This window comes from Lethenteron reissneri, chromosome 53, assembly GCF_015708825.2.
Source record: "Lethenteron reissneri isolate LAM-NWPU_2019-01 chromosome 53, ASM1570882v1, whole genome shotgun sequence".
Taxonomy (NCBI): domain Eukaryota; kingdom Metazoa; phylum Chordata; class Hyperoartia; order Petromyzontiformes; family Petromyzontidae; genus Lethenteron; species Lethenteron reissneri.
Genome location: NC_083831.1, coordinates 1,807,110 through 1,826,492, shown reverse-complemented (window position 1 = coordinate 1,826,492; position 19,383 = coordinate 1,807,110). Strand labels below are relative to the sequence as shown.

The 19,383-nt window shown below is 52.4% G+C and overlaps 1 protein-coding gene across 2 annotated transcripts in view; it reads left to right on the top strand.

The window, feature by feature from the left end:
- Positions 1-19,147, top strand: part of LOC133356255 (1-phosphatidylinositol 4,5-bisphosphate phosphodiesterase beta-4-like) — a 75,091-nt gene extending 55,944 nt beyond the window's left edge. For both annotated transcript variants that reach the window (XM_061573651.1, XM_061573650.1), the window contains exons 30-37: positions 5,963-6,028; positions 7,100-7,215; positions 8,401-8,476; positions 9,715-9,890; positions 10,976-11,077; positions 12,075-12,132; positions 15,156-15,242; positions 15,894-19,147. In XM_061573651.1, coding sequence (XP_061429635.1) covers positions 5,963-6,028; positions 7,100-7,215; positions 8,401-8,476; positions 9,715-9,890; positions 10,976-11,077; positions 12,075-12,132; positions 15,156-15,242; positions 15,894-15,962 — 750 coding nt within the window. In that variant the 3' untranslated portion in view covers positions 15,963-19,147. The remainder of the gene's footprint in view (positions 1-5,962; positions 6,029-7,099; positions 7,216-8,400; positions 8,477-9,714; positions 9,891-10,975; positions 11,078-12,074; positions 12,133-15,155; positions 15,243-15,893) is intronic.
- The last annotated feature ends 236 nt before the right edge of the window (positions 19,148-19,383 follow it).

Sequence of the window (19,383 nt, the reverse complement as noted above, 5' to 3'; positions counted from 1 at the left end):
TGACGTGAAGACGGTGACGACGTGAAGACAGTAACGACGTGAAGACAGTGACGACGTGAAGACAGTAACGACATGAAGACAGTGACGACGTGAAGATGGTGACTACATGAAGACAGTGACGACGTGAAGACAGTGACGACGTGAAGACAGTAACTACGTGAAGACAGTAACGACAAGAAGACAGTGACGACGTGAAGACAGTAACGACGTGAAGACAGTAACGACGTGAAGACAGTGACGACGTGAAGACAGTAACGACGTGAAGACAGTAACGACGTGAAGACGGTGACAACGTGAAGACAGTGACGACGTGAAGACAGTGACGACGTGAAGACAGTAACGACGTGAAGACGGTGACAACGTGAAGACAGTAACGACATGAAGACAGTGACAACGTGAAGACAGTAACGACGTGAAGACAGTGACGACGTGAAGACAGTGACGACGTGAAGACAGTGACGACGTGAAGACAGTGACGACGTGAAGACAGTAATGACGTGAAGACAGTAACGACGTGAAGACAGTGACGACGTGAAGACAGTAACGACGTGAAGACAGTAACGACGTGAAGACAGTAACGACATGAAGACAGTGACGACGTGAAGACAGTGACGACGTGAAGACAGTAACGACGTGAAGACAGTGACGACGTGAAGACAGTGACGACGTGAAGACGGTGACGACGTGAAGACAGTGACGACGTGAAGACGGTGACGACGTGAAGACAGTAACGACGTGAAAACAGTGACGACGTGAAGACAGTAACGACGTGAAGACAGTGACGATGTGAAGACGGTGACGACGTGAAGACGGTGACGATGTGAAGATGGTGACGACGTGAAGACGGTGACGATGTGAAGACGGTGACGACGTGAAGACGGTGACGATGTGAAGACAGTAATGACATGAAAACAGTAACGACGTGAAGACAGTGACGACGCGAAAACAGTAACGATGTGAAGACAGTGACGACGTGAAGACAGTAACGACGTGAAGACAGTAACGATGTGAAGACAGTGACGACATGAAGACAGTAACGACATGAAGACAGTAACGACGTGAAGACAGTGACGACGTGAAGACAGTGATGACGTGAAGACAGTAACGACGTGAAGACAGTGACGACGTGAAGACAGTGACGACGCGAAGACAGTAACGATGTGAAGACAGTGACGACATGAAGACAGTAACGACATGAAGACAGTAACGACGTGAAGACAGTAACGACGTGAAGACAGTAACGACGTGAAGACAGTGACGACGTGAAGACAGTGACGACGTGAAGACAGTAACGACGTGAAGACAATAACGATGTGAAGACAGTGACGACGTGAAGACAGTAACGACGTGAAGACAGTAACGACGTGAAGACAGTGACAACGTGAAGACAGTGACGACGTGAAGACAGTAACGATGTGAAGACAGTGACGACGTGAAGACAGTGACGACGCGAAGACAGTAACGACGCGAAGACGGTGACGACGTGAAGACGGTGACGACGTGAAGAGAGTAACGACGTGAAGACAGTAACGACGTGAAGACTGTAACGACATGAAGACAGTAACGACGTGAAGACGGTGACGACGTGAAGACAGTAACGACGTGAAGACGGTGACGACGTGAAGACGGTGACAATGTGAAGACAGTGACGACGTGAAGACATTAACTACGTGAAGACAGTGACGACGTGAAGACAGTGACGACGTGAAGACAGTAACGACGTGAAGACAGTGGCGACGTGAAGACAGTAACGACGTGAAGACAGTAACGACATGAAGACAGTGACGACGTGAAGACAGTAACGACGTGAAGACAGTAACGACGTGAAGACAGTAATGACGTGAAGACGGTGACGACGTGAAGACAGTAACGACATGAAGACAGTGACGACGTGAAGACAGTAATGACGTGAAGACGGTGACGACGTGAAGACAGTAACGACGTGAAGACAGTGACGACGTGAAGACAGTAACGACATGAAGACAGTGACGACGTGAAGATGGTGACTACATGAAGACAGTGACGACGTGAAGACAGTGACGACGTGAAGACAGTAACTACGTGAAGACAGTAACGACATGAAGACAGTGACGATGTGAAGACAGTAACTACGTGAAGACAGTGACGACGTGAAGACAGTGACGACGTGAAGACAGTAATGACGTGAAGACGGTGACGACGTTAAGACAGTAATGACGTGAAGACAGTGACGACGTGAAGACAGTAACGACGTGAAGACAGTGACGATGTGAAGACAGTGACGACGTGAAGACAGTGATGACGTGAAGACAGTAACGACGTGAAGACAGTAACGACATGAAGATAGTGACGACGTGAAGACGGTGACAACGTGAAGACAGTGACGACGTGAAGACGGTGACGACGTGAAGACAGTAATGACGTGAAGACAGTGACGACGTGAAGACAGTAACGACATGAAGACAGTGACGACGTGAAGACGGTGACAACGTGAAGACAGTGACGACGTGAAGACAGTAACGACGTGAAGACAGTGACGACGTGAAGACAGTGACGACATAAAGACAGTGACGACGTGAAGACAGTGACGACGTGAAGACAGTGACGACGTGAAGACAGTGACGACATAAAGACAGTGACGACGTGAAGACAGTGACGACGTGAAGACAGTGACGACATGAAGACAGTGACGACGTGAAGACAGTAATGACGTGAAGACGGTGACGACGTGAAGACAGTAATGACGTAAAGACGGTGACGACGTGAAGACAGTAATGACGTGAAGACAGTGACGACGTGAAGACAGTAACGACGTGAAGACAGTGACGACGTGAAGACAGTAACGACGTGAAGACAGTAACGACATGAAGACAGTGACGACGTGAAGACAGTAACGACGTGAAGACAGTAACGACGTGAAGACAGTAATGACGTGAAGACGGTGACGACGTGAAGACAGTAACGACATGAAGACAGTGACGACGTGAAGACAGTAATGACGTGAAGACGGTGACGACGTGAAGACAGTAATGACGTGAAGACAGTGACGACGTGAAGACAGTAACGACATGAAGACAGTGACGACGTGAAGACGGTGACTACATGAAGACAGTGACGACGTGAAGACAGTGACGACGTGAAGACAGTAACTACGTGAAGACAGTAACGACATGAAGACAGTGACGACGTGAAGACAGTAACTACGTGAAGACAGTGACGACGTGAAGACAGTGACGACGTGAAGACAGTAATGACGTGAAGACGGTGACGACGTGAAGACAGTAATGACGTGAAGACAGTGACGACGTGAAGACAGTAACGACGTGAAGACAGTGATGACGTGAAGACAGTGACGACGTGAAGACAGTGACGACGTGAAGACAGTAACGACGTGAAGACAGTAACGACATGAAGACAGTGACGACGTGAAGACGGTGACAACGTGAAGACAGTGACGACGTGAAGACGGTGACGACGTGAAGACAGTAATGACGTGAAGACAGTGACGACGTGAAGACAGTAACGACATGAAGACAGTGACGACGTGAAGACGGTGACAACGTGAAGACAGTGACGACGTGAAGACAGTAACGACGTGAAGACAGTGACGACGTGAAGACAGTGACGACATAAAGACAGTGACGACGTGAAGACAGTGACGACGTGAAGACAGTGACGACGTGAAGACAGTGACGACATAAAGACAGTGACGACGTGAAGACAGTGACGACGTGAAGACAGTGACGACATGAAGACAGTGACGATGTGAAGACAGTAATGACGTGAAGACGGTGACGACGTGAAGACAGTAATGACGTGAAGACGGTGACGACGTGAAGACAGTAATGACGTGAAGACAGTGACGACGTGAAGACAGTAACGACGTGAAGACAGTGACGACGTGAAGACAGTAACGACGTGAAGACAGTGACGACGTGAAGACAGTGACGACGTGAAGACAGTGATGACGTGAAGACAGTAACGACGTGAAGACAGTAATGACATGAAGACAGTGACGACGTGAAGACGGTGACAACGTGAAGACAGTGACGACGTGAAGACGGTGACGACATGAAGACAGTAATGACGTGAAGACAGTGACGACGTGAAGACAGTAACGACATGAAGACAGTGACGACGTGAAGACGGTGACAACGTGAAGACAGTGACGACGTGAAGACAGTAACGACGTGAAGACAGTGACGACGTGAAGACAGTGACGACATAAAGACAGTGACGACGTGAAGACAGTGACGACATGAAGACAGTGACGACATGAAGACAGTGACGACGTGAAGACAGTAACGATGTGAAGACAGTAACGACGTGAAAACAGTAATGACGTGAAGACGGTGACGACGTGAAGACAGTAACGACGTGAAGACAGTGACGACGTGAAGACAGTAATGACGTGAAGACGGTGACGACGTGAAGACAGTAACGACATGAAGACAGTGACGACGTGAAGACGGTGACAACGTGAAGACAGTGACGACGTGAAGACAGTAACGACGTGAAGACAGTGACGACGTGAAGACAGTGACGACATAAAGACAGTGACGACGTGAAGACAGTGACGACGTGAAGACAGTGACGACGTGAAGACAGTGACGACATAAAGACAGTGACGACGTGAAGACAGTGACGACGTGAAGACAGTGACGACATGAAGACAGTGACGACGTGAAGACAGTAATGACGTGAAGACGGTGACGACGTGAAGACAGTAATGACGTGAAGACAGTGACGACGTGAAGACAGTAACGACGTGAAGACAGTGACGATGTGAAGACAGTGACGACGTGAAGACAGTGACGACGTGAAGACAGTAACGACGTGAAGACAGTAACGACATGAAGACAGTGACGACGTGAAGATGGTGACAACGTGAAGACAGTGACGACGTGAAGACGGTGACGACGTGAAGACAGTAATGACGTGAAGACAGTGACGACGTGAAGACAGTAACGACATGAAGACAGTGACGACGTGAAGACGGTGACAACGTGAAGACAGTGACGACGTGAAGACAGTAACGACGTGAAGACAGTGACGACGTGAAGACAGTGACGACATAAAGACAGTGACGACGTGAAGACAGTGACGACGTGAAGACAGTGACGACATGAAGACAGTGACGACGTGAAGACAGTAACGACGTGAAGACAGTAACGACGTGAAGACAGTAATGACGTGAAGACGGTGACGACGTGAAGACAGTAACGACGTGAAGACAGTGACGACGTGAAGACAGTAATGACGTGAAGACGGTGACGACGTGAAGACAGTAATGACGTGAAGACAGTGACGACATGAAGACAGTAACGACATGAAGACAGTGACGACGTGAAGACGGTGACAACGTGAAGACAGTGACGACGTGAAGACAGTAACTACGTGAAGACAGTGACGACATAAAGACAGTGATGACGTGAAGACAGTGACGACGTGAAGACAGTAACTACGTGAAGACAGTAACGACATAAAGACAGTGATGACGTGAAGACAGTGACGACGTGAAGACAGTGACGACATGAAGACGGTGACGACGTGAAGACGGTGACGATGTGAAGACAGTAACGACGTGAAGACAGTGACGACGTGAAGACAGTAACGACGTGACGACGGTGACGACGTGAAGACGGTGACGACGTGAAGACAGTAACGACGTGAAGACGGTGACGACATGAAGACAGTAACGACGTGAAGACAGTGACGACGTGAAGGTAGCAATGACAAGAGACAGCGATGACGGCCAGAACCCCAACCAAACAGCCCTGAACCCCACTCCTCGCCCCCTTGTTATGCCCGGCGTGGCCTTCCTCTGCCCTTAGCCCCGCCTTTGATCTCGAACCCTCTTGTGAGTTCCTGAACCTTCTTGGAGCTTGCCGACACACTGTCTTTACACCTGTAAAAAAAAAAATCCGTGTGGCGGTGTGGTCCTGAGTGACATGAACTGCTGTGCCGTGCGCCGCTATGTCAGGGTTTCCTGAAACTCCTGAGGAAGCAGCAGAAGGAGCTGGTGTGCTTGAAAAGGAAACAGGCGAAGGTGAGTGCCATTAGGAGTGGACCCACATGTCCAGCGACTCCTCTTGCAACAGACACAATCCCCACCAATGATAAAGATCTCTCGTACAGCCCGTGCTGTTAGCAAGTAGCACCTATGAAGGCCGGCATGGCGCACGAGGGGGTGGGTGGCCAGCACCATGCCCCGGCCACCTTTGTTTTCCCAGGTGGCGATGTTCACACACCGTGCCGAGTCGACCTATGGGAGGCCCGGGACTGGTTCAGATAATCGTCATTGGTGTTGGCCGTGAGTGGGAATCGAACTCGGGTCGCCGGGTCCGTAGAGGCAGTGCACTAACCGCTACACCGCTCCCCACACAAACCCACCATCTCTCTCGCCCACACGCATTGCTAGCCTCACACCTCGCCACCCGCACACCACATCGGCTGACTAACCCCTCAGCCGCACGCGCATGCCGCTAGCAAATTGTTGTGACCGGGACTGTGGCGCTGAAATGCAGGTGTGTTGAGGTCGATTAATGATGGCGATGATGGAGGGGTGTGTGGAGGAGAGAGGATCCTGACGCCGCCAGGGGGAGATGGCGGCTTGTGTGAAAGCGAGTGATGTGCTGCTGTCAGAAATTTGCAGGTTACTTTGGGGTGTCAGGAAGGGGGGTCTCCGTTAGCCAATCGGAGTGAGGGAGAAGGGTCACGGCAGAAAGCCGCGGCAGGATACCCGCGGACCACGTGCTGAAAAACGCTTCTGTTCAAATGGCGAGGATCCAATCGGTAGGGAGGTGGGATATTAGGGAACTGATGATTGAAGAGCGAGTGAGTGGTAGCATCTGACGGGCAGCGTCACTTAGCCATGCCGATGAGTGGAACGAGTGTGATGCGGTGCTCGCTGGGGCGGTGTAAGGTGGCGGGAGCTGTTTTTGGGGACTGCGTTACCGGGGTGGAACTAATAAAGACTGCGGGCTTAGCTTGCTTATCAATCTTCACGTTGGCGCTCGCTAACGGCACTTTCCCGCTGATGGCATGCGTAGGCCTTACACGAGAGGGGATCTTTGTGGCCGTGTATGTTGATCTGTTACGTTGTGTGCGAGCACCGCAGGAGCAGTACGCGGTGCAGCGCGCTCACTGCCAGCAGGTGGACAAGCTGGTGGCTCAGCACGACAAAGAGAAGATGGGCCTGGGCAAGGGGCTGGAGAAAGCTGTGCGGAAGCGTGGGTCAGTAGAGAGCAGCGCCCTCTGGGCTCTGTTATTATCTTGGCATTTGGTGGCGCTGTGTGACGTCTTGTTAGTTGGTCCCGCTGTGTGTCGTCTGTCAGTTGTCGTCTGTCAGTTGGTCCCACTGTGTGTCGTCTGTCAGTTGTCAGTCAGTTGGTCCTACTGTGTGTCGTCTGTCAGTCGTCAGTCAGTCAGTTGGTCCCACTGTGTGTCGTCTGTCAGTTGTCGTCAGTCAGTTGGTCCCACTGTGTGTCGTCTGTCAGTCGTCAGTCAGTCAGTTGGTCCCACTGTGTGTCGTCTGTCAGTTGTCGTCAGTCAGTTGGTCCCACTGTGTGTCGTCTGTCGGTTGTCGTCAGTCAGTTGGTCCCACTGTGTGTCGTCTGTCAGTTGTCGTCAGTCAGTTGGTCCCACTGTGTGTCGTCTGTCAGTTGTCATCTGTCAGTTGGTCCCACTGTGTGTCGTCTGTCAGTTGTCGTCAGTCAGTTGGTCCCACTGTGTGTCGTCTGTCAGTTGTCGTCAGTCAGTTGGTCCCGCTGTGTGTCGTCTGTCGGTTGTCGTCAGTCAGTTGGTCCCACTGTATTTCTGCCAGTACAGTAAGGTGAGATGTAGGAGACTGCGTGGGAGTGGTGAAATGAGAGGACAGAGGTAGGAGAGTGAATAGAGGTTGAGAGGTAGACGAGGGTGAGCTCCATGGAGGCTATTGGAGGCGGTGAGCATGCTCTTGATATCTCATCTCATATTCACATAGAGCGCCTTCGCTCAAGGCGCTTTCAAAAGAAGCGCCTTGAGCTTTTAAATGAAACGGAAAGAAAAGAGAAATATCTACACGGCAGGGCTGTGCTGGGGCTGAGGAATGAGCGAGCACAATACAGGGGTTGTTGGAGGTCACGAAAGGGTAGAGGGAGGGGGACGGGAGGGAGTGGAGGGGCGAGGGGAAGGGAATGGGCGATGAAATAGAGGCGAGGCTTCAAGGGAGGAATGGAAAGAGGTTATAGAGGGGGACAGGATTGGATGTGGAGCTCGAAGAGGGATTTGCGCGAACACAATCACGCACGCGCACTCCTCTCGATGATTCCAGCAGCCATCCCGGCGTGTGGCCATGGGCCACCCACCCGGGGCTGCGTCTCACCTGACTGAGCGTTTGCCCCCCGCGCCCCCCTCACCCCCCCGCCCCCAACCCCCCAGGGAGAGGAAGTGCACCGACCTGAAGAAGGAAATGGAACTGAAGACTCAGGTGTTGATATCAGAGCACAAGCAGAAGGCGAGTTGAGGGTGCCGCCGTGACGCGCGCTGTGACACACACACACACACACCGTTCACGTGGCACGCACGCCGTGACACACACACACACTCTTCACTTGCCACACGCGCCGTGACACACACACACCGTTCACGTGGCACGCACGCCGTGACACACACGCACACACCGATCACGTGACGCGCACGCGCGGGGGGAGTTCACGTGCTATACGTGCCGTGACACACACGCACACACACTCTTCACTTGCCACGCGCGCAGTGACACACACACACCGACCACGTGACACGCACGCGCGAGGGGAGTTCACGTGCTACACGTGCCGTCACACACGCACACACCATTCACGTGCCACGCGTGCGCACGGGTGAGGAGTCGGAGCGCCCATTCGAGGTCGCGAGGTCGACATCCTCCCCGCTGGGTTAAGGAAATGAGTTTCTCGCTCGTGAGCGGATGTGAATGTCTGTGGGAGTGCGTCCGCATTGAAGGGCGGCGGTGTGTCTGGCCGTACGTCTCGCAGGTCAAGGAGGTAGTTACGCGTGTGTTGTGTGCTTGTTGCTGTCGTCCGAGAGTGTCACGTAATGTAATTGTGTGGGGAGCGGTAGTGTTGTGGTTAGTGCGCCCGCGCTACGAACCGAGTTCGATTCCCGCTCACGGCCAACACCGGTGACGATGATCTCAACTGGTGCTGGGCCTCCCCTAGGTCGACTCGGTCTCAAATGAGTACCTGGTGCGGTGTGTAAACATCACCACTGGGGAGACGAAGGCGTCCTTCATAGGTGCTCACTGACAGCCCTTTACCTCAATTAGTTTGCTCAGGCTACACGGGGCATCTTTGTCTTTGTACGTATGTAATGTATGTGTGTGTGCGTGTTGAGTGAATGTGCGCACGCACGCACGTGGATGTGCTGTTTGCGTCTCTCAGGTGAAGGAGATGGTTGTGTGCGTGTTGAGTGAATGTGCGCACGCACGCCACCACGTGGATGTGCTGTGTGCGTCTCTCAGGTGAAGGAGATGGTTGCGTGTGTGTTGAGTGAATGTGCGCACGCACGCACGTGGATGTGCTGTTTGCGTCTCTCAGGTGAAGGAGATGGTTGCGTGTGTGTTGAGTGAATGTGCGCACGCACGCCACCACGTGGATGTGCTGTGTGCGTCTCTCCGTTGAAGGAGATGGTTGTGTGCGTGTTGAGTGAATGTGCGCACGCACGCCACCACGTGAATGTGCTGTGTGCGTCTCTCAGGTGAAGGAGATGGTGGGGCTGCAGACGAAGGAGTGGTCGGAGCTGATTTCGCGCCACGTGCAGGAAGAGCAGGAGCTGCGTGACGGCCAGGTCGATGAGCAGTACGAGCTGCTCAAGAAGCTGCTGCTGGGGTCCCACGAGTTGCAGAGCGCACAGCTCAAGATGCTCCACGACAGGTGATCAAGGCTCCCAGAGACTTCAATGTTAAAGGCTCCCATAGACTTCAATGTTAAAGGATCCCATAGACGTCAATGTTAAAGGCTCCCATAGACGCCAATGCTAAAGACTCTCACTTCAATGTTAAAGGCTCCCATAGACTTCAATGCTAAAGACTCCCATAGACTTCAATGTTAAATGCCCCCATATACTTCAATGCTAAAGGCTCCCATAGACTTCAATGTTAAAGGCTTCCATAGACTTCAATGCTAAAGACTCCCATAGACTTCAATGATAAAGGTTTCCATAGACTTCAATGTTAAAGGCTCCCATAGACTGCAATGTTAAATACTCCCATAGACTTCAATGTTAAAGGCTCCCATAGATGTCAATGTTAAAGGCTCCCATAGACTTAAATGTTAAAGGCTCCCATAGACTTCAATGATAAAGACTCCCATAGACGTCAATGCTAAAGGCTCCCATATACTTCAATGTTAAAGGCTCCCATAGACTGCAATGTTAAATTCCCCCATATACTTCAATGTTAAAGGCTCCCATAGACGTCAATGTTAAAGGCTCCCATAGACTCCAATGCTAAAGACTCCCATAGACTTCAATGTTAAAGGTTCCCATAGACCGCAATGTCAAAGGCTCCCATAGACTTCAATGTTAAAGACTCCCATAGACGTCAATGTTAAAGGCTCCCATAGATGGCAATGTTAAAGGCTCCCATATACTTCAATGTTAAAGGCGCCCATAGACTTCAATGATAAAGACTCCCATAGACGTCAATGCTAAAGGCTCCCATAGACTTCAATGCCAAATGCTCTCATAGACGTCAATGTTAAAGGCTCCCATAGACTTCAATGTTAAATGCTCCCATAGACTCCAATGTTAAAGGCTCCCATAGACTGCAATGTTAAAGGCTCCCATAGACTTCGATGCTAAAGACTCCCATAGACTGCAATGTTAAAGGCTCCCATAGACTTCAATGTTAAAGGCTCCCATAGATTTCAATGTTCACTCTGGAGACTCGCGGTGTGAACCCAAACGCGCCCTCTGTGGTGATGACGGGTGCGAGTCTCCACGCTCCGCGCGTCCGCAGGCTGTGCAAGGAGATGCGAGCTAACCAGACGAAGACCTCCATGGAGCACAGCAAGGCCATCAGCCAGGACAAGAGCATCAAGAACAAGGCTGAGCGTGACAGGCAAGGCCCCAGCCGCATGGCTGCTGTGTTTTATTCGAGTGGTGTTTCTGTGCTACCGTGATGCACGCTCGTTGCTGCGGTGCAACGGCGTGTGTGTGTGTGTGCAGGCCCTGGTGGCGTTTGTGTCCTCCTGCCTTCGCTACCATGACCGCCCCTGTGGTGTGTGTGTGTGTGCGTCTGTGTGCTTGCGTGTGTGAGGAGCTCACAGATCCTTGAAAGATATGGTCAATGTCACATTAGCGAGCTCCTCCGGCGGGCGAGGCTGCGTTGGCTGGGTCGTGTAGCCCGCATGCCCGTCCACTGCATGCCCAAGCAGCTTCTGTTTGGCTGGGTAGAGGGGGCTAAATAGGCACGGCACGGGCTAGATAAGAGATGGAGCTGATACGGTACGGAAGAATGTGCAGCTGAGTGGACTTGCCATTGAACGGTACCAGTTGTGTCAAAATCAGCCTCTGCGAAGGAGGCTCGTTAAGGACGCTGCTACTGGGCAGTTGAAGGCACTCGCCCTCCAACAACAGCGGAGGGTAGAGGAGTAACGCTCACAACAACGAGTGGAGTCCTGGGCATATAAAATGCCCAACGTTGGCACAATGGAGAGCACAGGTGGTGCATCTGCCAGACGTCTGTCGGTCAACCCACGGCACCCGAGTCCTATCCCATGACCTGCCAGTGACCCTTCGACACTTCACGTGCCCTCAAAGTGCACCTAGCCTGGCACAAGCGCCGTGATGACGTCACCACCACTTAGTGGTGAATGGCGGTTGTTGGTGTTATATGTGCGTGTGGTGTTGGCTACACTATTCCTTTTGGTTAGCCTTTATAGGTGCTCGCAAACAGCCCTTACCACCATAGGCTATGAAGGTTAACACTGGGGGCAATCTTTGCATACGTGTGTGCAAATGCAAGTGTCCGTGTGTGCGCAGAATGCTCCTTTTTAGCCGGCGATGAGACAGCAAGGAGGTGGAGCAGTTGTTGTTGTTGTTGTGTGCGCGCACAGGCGTGTACGCGAACTTAACAGCAACAACACCAAGAAGTTCCTGGAAGAGCGCAAGCGGGTACGTGGTGGTGTCCGTCTTGTTGTTGTTGGTGTCCGTGGTGGTGTCCGTGGTGGTGTACGTGGTGGTGGTGTCCGTGGTGGTGTACGTGGTGGTGGTGTACGTGTTGGTGGACGTGGTGGTGTATGTGGTGGTGTTGGTGAACGTGGTGGTGGTGTTGGTGCACGTGTTGGTGCACGTGTTGGTATGTGGAGAGCCCACAGACACAGAGGTGGCTGCTCAAAATATGATTTGAGAGGGACTGAAATATTTTTTAAAAGCTATTTTAATGAGTGCATGTGTTTGCACATTATGCCCTTGTGTGTGTTTACAAGTATGTATGCTGCATTTTTTGCTTATGTCGCCAGTTCGTGTGCAATCATGCATTGGGAAATGGTAGTGTAGTGGTCAACATGCTGAAACTATGAACCTGGCGGTCTGGGTTCGATTCCCGCTCACGGCCAACACCAGTGACCATTAATCTGAACCGGTCCCTGGGCCTCCTTTAGTTTGACTCAGCCTCAAATGAGTACCTGTGTGGCGTTTAAACATCACCACAGGGGAGACAAAGGTGGCCGGGCGTGGTGCTGGCCACCCACCCCCCTCGTGTACTGTGCCGGCCTTCATAGGTGCAACTTGCTAACAGCACTTGCCCCTACAGTCTGTTAAAGCTATACGGGGGGATCTTTTGTCTTTGCAATCTTCTGTGTATGTTTTACCCTCAGTTCAGTCAATGAGACGGCGGGCAGGCCCGGGTAAAGCTGAGTGGCCAGGAGTCGGAGCCATTCCCTGTTAAACTTGGGTGCGGCAGGGATGGCCCCTCCACTATTTAACATTTTTTTTGCCACCATCTAATTCGAGGAGATTTTTATCTGGTTACAGATACAATGGGAAACTGATCAATGACCAGGTGGGTTCAGGGAGGATGGCTCTAATTTGGTCAAACATGTTAGTATGCTGATGACCTGGTAATGCTGCTAGCCCTGAGGAGTTGGAGGTTCTACCGCTAGACCTGGAGTATCTTACGAAGAGGATATGGGGCCTTTCCATGAAGCCCCACCAAACTAATCCAACTGCTTGCGTATTTAAGTCATAAAATACACCGCCCTTTCGAGTCCTCGTGAGTGATGGGGCAGTTGTGTAGAGAGTGGAGGAGTCCCCATATTCCAGGCAGCGCACTTATCACTAGTTCCGGTTTGATATAGCAAAAGTGTCGCTCCGAATCAATCAAGTGGCATTATCCTTTCACAAGCTGCATAACACCATGTGGAAGCTACCTGGCCCGTCGCTCCACACGAAGCTCCGGGTCGTCTCGGCCACAGTTATTATGCCCTCCCTTTCCTATGTTGGTGTAGTAATGCTGACGCACGTTCTTGTTTGCTGTAAGCCTTTATTTTGGACACAACACTAATTCTAGGCCCAGGCTTCAGTTTCTTGATGCTTGAACTTCGTCTTCTCTCCAAGCCGTTCCTTCCCCTCTTGCTCTCCCCCTTCTACATCCCTCGAGGCGCCCTTCCTCGAAGGTTCGCTCACCCCCGCATCCCTCAGCCAATCCTCGTCCCCCTTCCCTCACGGTCATCAACCGTCACCTCCGACAGGCCGCCCTCATTTCACCGCCTTTTGCCTTCGAATTTTCCTTCCAGTCAGTTAAATTTTCTGACCATAACCAATCCTAATTGAGGCCTCCCTGCGCCAATTGGAGGCCCCTAACGCACTTCCTGACTGTCCGGCTGCGTATGTACCTCGTCGGGCAAGTGATCTGTTGTTTCGGTCTTTACACCTGTGAAACGTGGATGCCTTTTAATTCATTATTATTTTGCTTATTGATTCAGGAAATCCACACTGAGTCCAAAATGGGACGCTGGTGAGACAAGGCCCTAAAGAAGGCTGCAGCTGTCTCTGGTGTAGGCCAATCAAGTTCAACGACAATGCATACATTGTCAGAGCATGTCTGTGTGCATGTTCACCGCAAGTACGTGTGGTTAATGCAGACTCGATTCCTTGCAAAAGGTTTCTATTTGGTGTTCGAACATCTTAACACCTGCTGTTTCATTGCCAGAAAGGGTGAAACCTATTCCTATTTTTTCACGAGGGCACTTAATTGGGTTTATTTTTTTTAGTTTAAAGATGTTCTTCGCAAAATGTACGAGCATTCCCAGAGAAAATCAGCATGCGTGAGGGGGCGACACTCTAACCCCCGTACAGATGGAAACAGATGGAGATAAGCCCACTTGCTGCCCTACCACCACCATCCGGCTAGAGAAACATCTGCGTCAAATTGAAACATTCAGACTGGCCTGCCTACGATCCATCCTGGGTTTAACCAAGCTGGATTGTGTGAGGAGCTCACAGTTCCTTGATAGATTTGGACACAGTCCCATCGGTGAGCTCCTCTGACAGGCGAGGCTGTTTTGTAGCTCGCATGCCCAGCCACTGCACATCTAAGCAGCTTTTGTTTGGCAGGATAGAGGGGGCTAAATGGCCGCAGCATGGGCTAGGGAAGAGATGGAGCTGATGTGGTACAGGAGGATGTGGAGCTGATTGAACTTTCCGATGGTCTATACCAGCGGTGTCAAGATCGGCCTCTGTGGAGGGGACTTGGGAAGGATGCTAATGAGCATTCGGAGGCAGTCTCCCTCCAACAACAGCGGAGGGCAGGCAAAGGTACAATGCTCACGACAATGAGTGGAGTGCCGGGAGGCTAAATTGCATAAAGTTTGAACAGTAGGAAACACATCTGGTGCATCTGCAAGTCATCTCAGTCAATCCATGGCACCTGGTTCTGTCCCGTAACCTGCTGCCAGCGAGCCTTTGGCAGTTCACGTGGCGTCAAGGCGCACCTAGCCTGGCACAAGCACCGTGATGACGGTTGTTATATGTGCGTGTGGTGTCGGCTACACTATTAATTTTTGTCAGCCTTCATAGGTGCTCGCAAACAGCCCTTTCCACCATCGGCTATGAAGGTTAACACCGGGGGCGATCCATAGCGTGCATGTGTCTAAATGCGAGTGTCCGTGTGTGCGCACAACGCTCCTTGTTTCTAGCTGGCGATGAGACAGAGCAAGGAGGTGGAGCAGCTGAGGAAGAGCCAGCTGGAGCAGATGGAGGCCCTGGACAGGGACAAGGAGCAGGTGGGGGGCTGTCGTGATGTGGACGGCACGCGCCCTGGGCTGGGCCGCATGCGTGGGGTCACTGGGCTCTTCAGCGCGATGGCTCATGCCTGCAGACGCGACTCGAAGAAGCGACGGTCTTGATGAACTGTGAAGTGTGCGTCTGTGTCAATGTATGTAAGTTTATGTGTTGGGAGCGGTGGTCCAACGATTAGCGCCCTGCATTATGAACCCGGCTACAACTACTCAGTTAATCTGTCAGTTGGGTGACAGATTAACTGGGCAGTTGGGTGGCTGGTTATATGGGTAACTGAGTAGTTGGGTGTAATGATTAACTGGGTAGTTGGGTGGCTGGGTAGATGGGTAACTGAGTGGTTGGGTGCACGGTTAACTGGGTAGTTGGGTAACTAAGTAGAGAGGTGTACGTTTAACTGGGTAGTTAGGTGGCTGGGTAGATGGGTAACTGAATAGTTGCGTGGCTCTTTTTAAATCAGTGTACATTTGTAAATCTGTGTGTAAATCCATGTGTGTGTGCAGCGTTTAAACCTGTGTGTGCGTGTATAAACGCGTGTGTGCTTATAGCTGTGTGTGTTTAGAAATCCGTGTGTTTGTGTATATAAAGCGAAGTTCTCTAACTTGTATCTGACACAAGCTCTGCTGCTGCTGCTGCAGGCGCGGGAGATGCGGCAGATGTACCGACTGGAAACCCAGATGGGACAGCGTCCGGCCACCGTGGTGTGACGAGCAGGGAACCTCGGGTCTCCACAGGACGCGCGCGCGGGAGACGCAGGGAGACAAACGCACGCATCTCTCAAACTCATTGCCCCCGACCAGCAGAGACGACAATAACACACACCCCACAACAAAGACAAATATTCCCCCCTGTATAGCCTTAACATACTGTTGGGGCAAGTGCTGTGATCGCAACATACACACACACACTATTGCCCAGCGAGAAAATACCCAAATAAACAAACACACACACACATCGTTGGTGTAGTAGAGACAGGAACTCAAGCACATTCACCTCACCGCTACACGCACGCACACACGCACTCACCACTAACGCGCACACCCATCACTCAGCCAGCGCAAGTGAGACAACCCACACTGAAACACTGTGCCCTTATTTAAATGCTATTTTTATTTAAATGCTATTTTTAGCTGCTGTAGCTGAGTTTCTATCTTTTTAGACCTAACGTGGGCCGCACTTCGCAGCAGGGTGGGAGACCTGGACTTCAGTCACTCGTGTGCCCCTCCCCCCCCCGGCACAGAGTTCGTCCACTCTCCCACCTGGCGGATCCGTGCACGGATCTTATTTTATGTTTTGCTGGCGCGACACCTTGTTCATGCGTCGCATCCCAGATGCCACCAATCACCGCTTGTCCATAGGCCACTGCAACCACTCCTGGCTATGGGCACGGAAATTCTACTTTTTTGAGAGAGGCTAGAGAGAGGGTGTTTCCACGCACCGTTGTCCCCCCCACCGCCCCCGCCTCAATAAAGCAACCTTCCCTGGCCACGATGGACGCTTGCTCTTGCCCTGCCAGCTTCCAAGACCTACCCTGTGGTGGGTTCTTTTTATTTTCGATGAGACCATTGAGCCGAGAAGTTCTTTATCGATGCCGTGGAGGGTAGGGGTAGGGGTGGGGGGGGGGAATCTGCCGTGTGACAAGCCCCGTTCCATGTTGGCACGACGGGATGACGACGCTTGACAATCTCGTGCCACAGCCTCTCTCTGCCCTCTCCGCTTGGCCAATTCACGAATGGCGGACACGGCTGCGTCAGAGCACCACTCCGCGTCCCTCGGACAGCGATGCGAGCGAAGCGCTTGGGGTGCTTTTGGTTGAGTGGCAATTCGAGGTCGACGATGAGAAGCCATGCCCTCCGTGCACTGAGCCACTGCGCATACCAAGGCCTTTTTACCGAGAGAGACACAGCTCCTGTTTAAGTCGCCGCGCTTGTCCAGAGCGAGCGCACGTAGGGACAAGCGCAGCTAGCCCCTGGCAGGCGACGGTCGCTGTGGCACTACCCGAGTTGCCGCTTGCGTAGAATTAAAGAAGCTCCGACAGTCGTTCATCTGTCCTGTATAATAGTGTACGAATCGAGATGTGTGTACTATATTTACGTGGCAAAGGTTATATCTATATAGACTATATTATTCCGCCGCAATAACCAACGTAATGGAGTCGTATGGGTGCGTGCCCATCGCGTCTGTGGGGAGGCGAGCTTCAGGGGTGGCACGGCGGATGGACAACTCGGCTTCTGAGCGATCGCCGGTTGCATAAAATACCTCGAGTGGTACTTTGCCGTAGTTTGCCATGTGAATCGGGGGTGTCGACTAAAGGACACTTACGGAATGTTATGCGACCGGCCGCAAATCACGTCCATGACCCTTCGACCCGCCCCTCGCGGCTCACCGTCAAAGTTGTGCGGCCTCGTTCGCGCGTACCTGGAAGACACGGTTTGCTGCCAATTTTCAGAATGAAAAGTGCAAGCTGCCGTGGATCAGCAGCGCCGGACTTGCGATCCGGGCCGCACGCTTCGAGTCGACCTCCCGCAACCTCTGGGCCCAATCCAGCAGCGTGAACGAGTTCGCCGCAATCAGTTGATCGGCAGGTGGCGTGTGGGGTTTGGGTGAAACTTGCAGGTACTTTCCTTCCTCTTCCAAGACGCCCTGTCAAGCGTGGAAGTCGTCTCCAGAGGGGCCGTCTAGAACCCCCTCTAGCGGGGGGGGGGGGGGGGTGGTGAGGCCCTCCTGCCAGCGGTGGCACGAGCAAGCAGATTGCAGCTGCACCCTTACCCCTTTTTTACAAGTGGATTAAAACAAACCCGTTAGGAGCGAGCTGTGGGAGAGAGCCGTTGGGAGAGGCATGAGAGAGAGTCGTGAGGAGCGAGCCGTTGGGAGAGAGAGCCGTGGGAGAGGCATGAGAGACAGAGCCGTTAGGAGCGAGCCGTGGGAGAGAGCATTGGGAGAGAGCATTGGGAGAGAGCCGTTGGGAGAGGCATGAGAGAGCCGTGGGAGCGAGCCGTGGGAGAGCCATGAAAGAGAGCCGTTAGGAGCGAGCCGTGGGAGAGAGCCGTTGGGAGAGGCATGAGAGAGAGAGCGTTGGGAGCGAGGCGTTGAAGAGAGCCGTGGGAGAGAGCCGTGGGAGAGAGTCGTTAGGAGCGAGCCGTGGGAGAGAGCCGTGGAAGAGAACCGTTGGAAGAGAGCCGTTGGGAGCGAGCCGTGGGAGAGAGCCGTTGGGAGCGAGCCGTGGGAGAGAGCCGTTGGGAGCGAGGCGTGGGAGAGAGCCGTTGGGAGCGAGGCGTGGAAGAGAGCCGTTGGGAGCGAGCCGTGGGAGAGAGCCGTTGGGAGCGAGGCGTGGAAGAGAGCCGTTGGGAGCGAGCCGTGGGAGAGAGCCGTTGGGAGCGAGTCGTGCTCACCCCGGAGGAGGCTTCCCCTCCACTGGCCCAGCGCCGACGCGGGGGATCTCCAGGCTCGCCTCGCTTCCCAGCGGTGCAGGGCGACCGGCGATCGCCTTGGCCGAGGCGTGGAAGCAACGGCGTCTGTCGAGAACTCGCGCTAAGTGATTTTTACGTGTACGTCTTATCTCCAATGCAGTACCTTTGGGATGTGGATCGGTTAGAGCCTTTTTTCTTTTTTTAATTCCAATAGTTTTATGATATACTCCATGAAGTAGACCGTGTATTTTGTTATTTAAGACTGACAATCCGAACCCGTTAGGCACCCTCGAGTAAAGTATATATATATTTGAATACACGCGTTGCACTGTACCATATATTGTGAATGCAATGAGCGTCGCTTAATCCCTTGTAACCAATTCTTTGCCAAATGCATGTCCCCAGTGACGGTCGTAGAAGATAGTCCGAGTTGATCGACGTTTTGGCCATGAACTATGAAGTAAACCAGATCCTTAAATAAACGAAACACCTGGCGTGGATTTTCTTTTAATTCTCCTGCTGTCTGGGCACTCCGTGTGACACCGCAGGGTTTTTCTCTCACGGGGCAAGTGACCCGATGAGTTTGGACATCCGTGTTCTCAGGTCTTGCGGAGTGGGGGGGGGGGCAGTGGATGGGTGGCGCAGTGGTTAGCGCAACCGTGCCAACTGACCTGGGTTTAGTGATAGGTACAAAACTGGTACAAAAACTGACACCTTT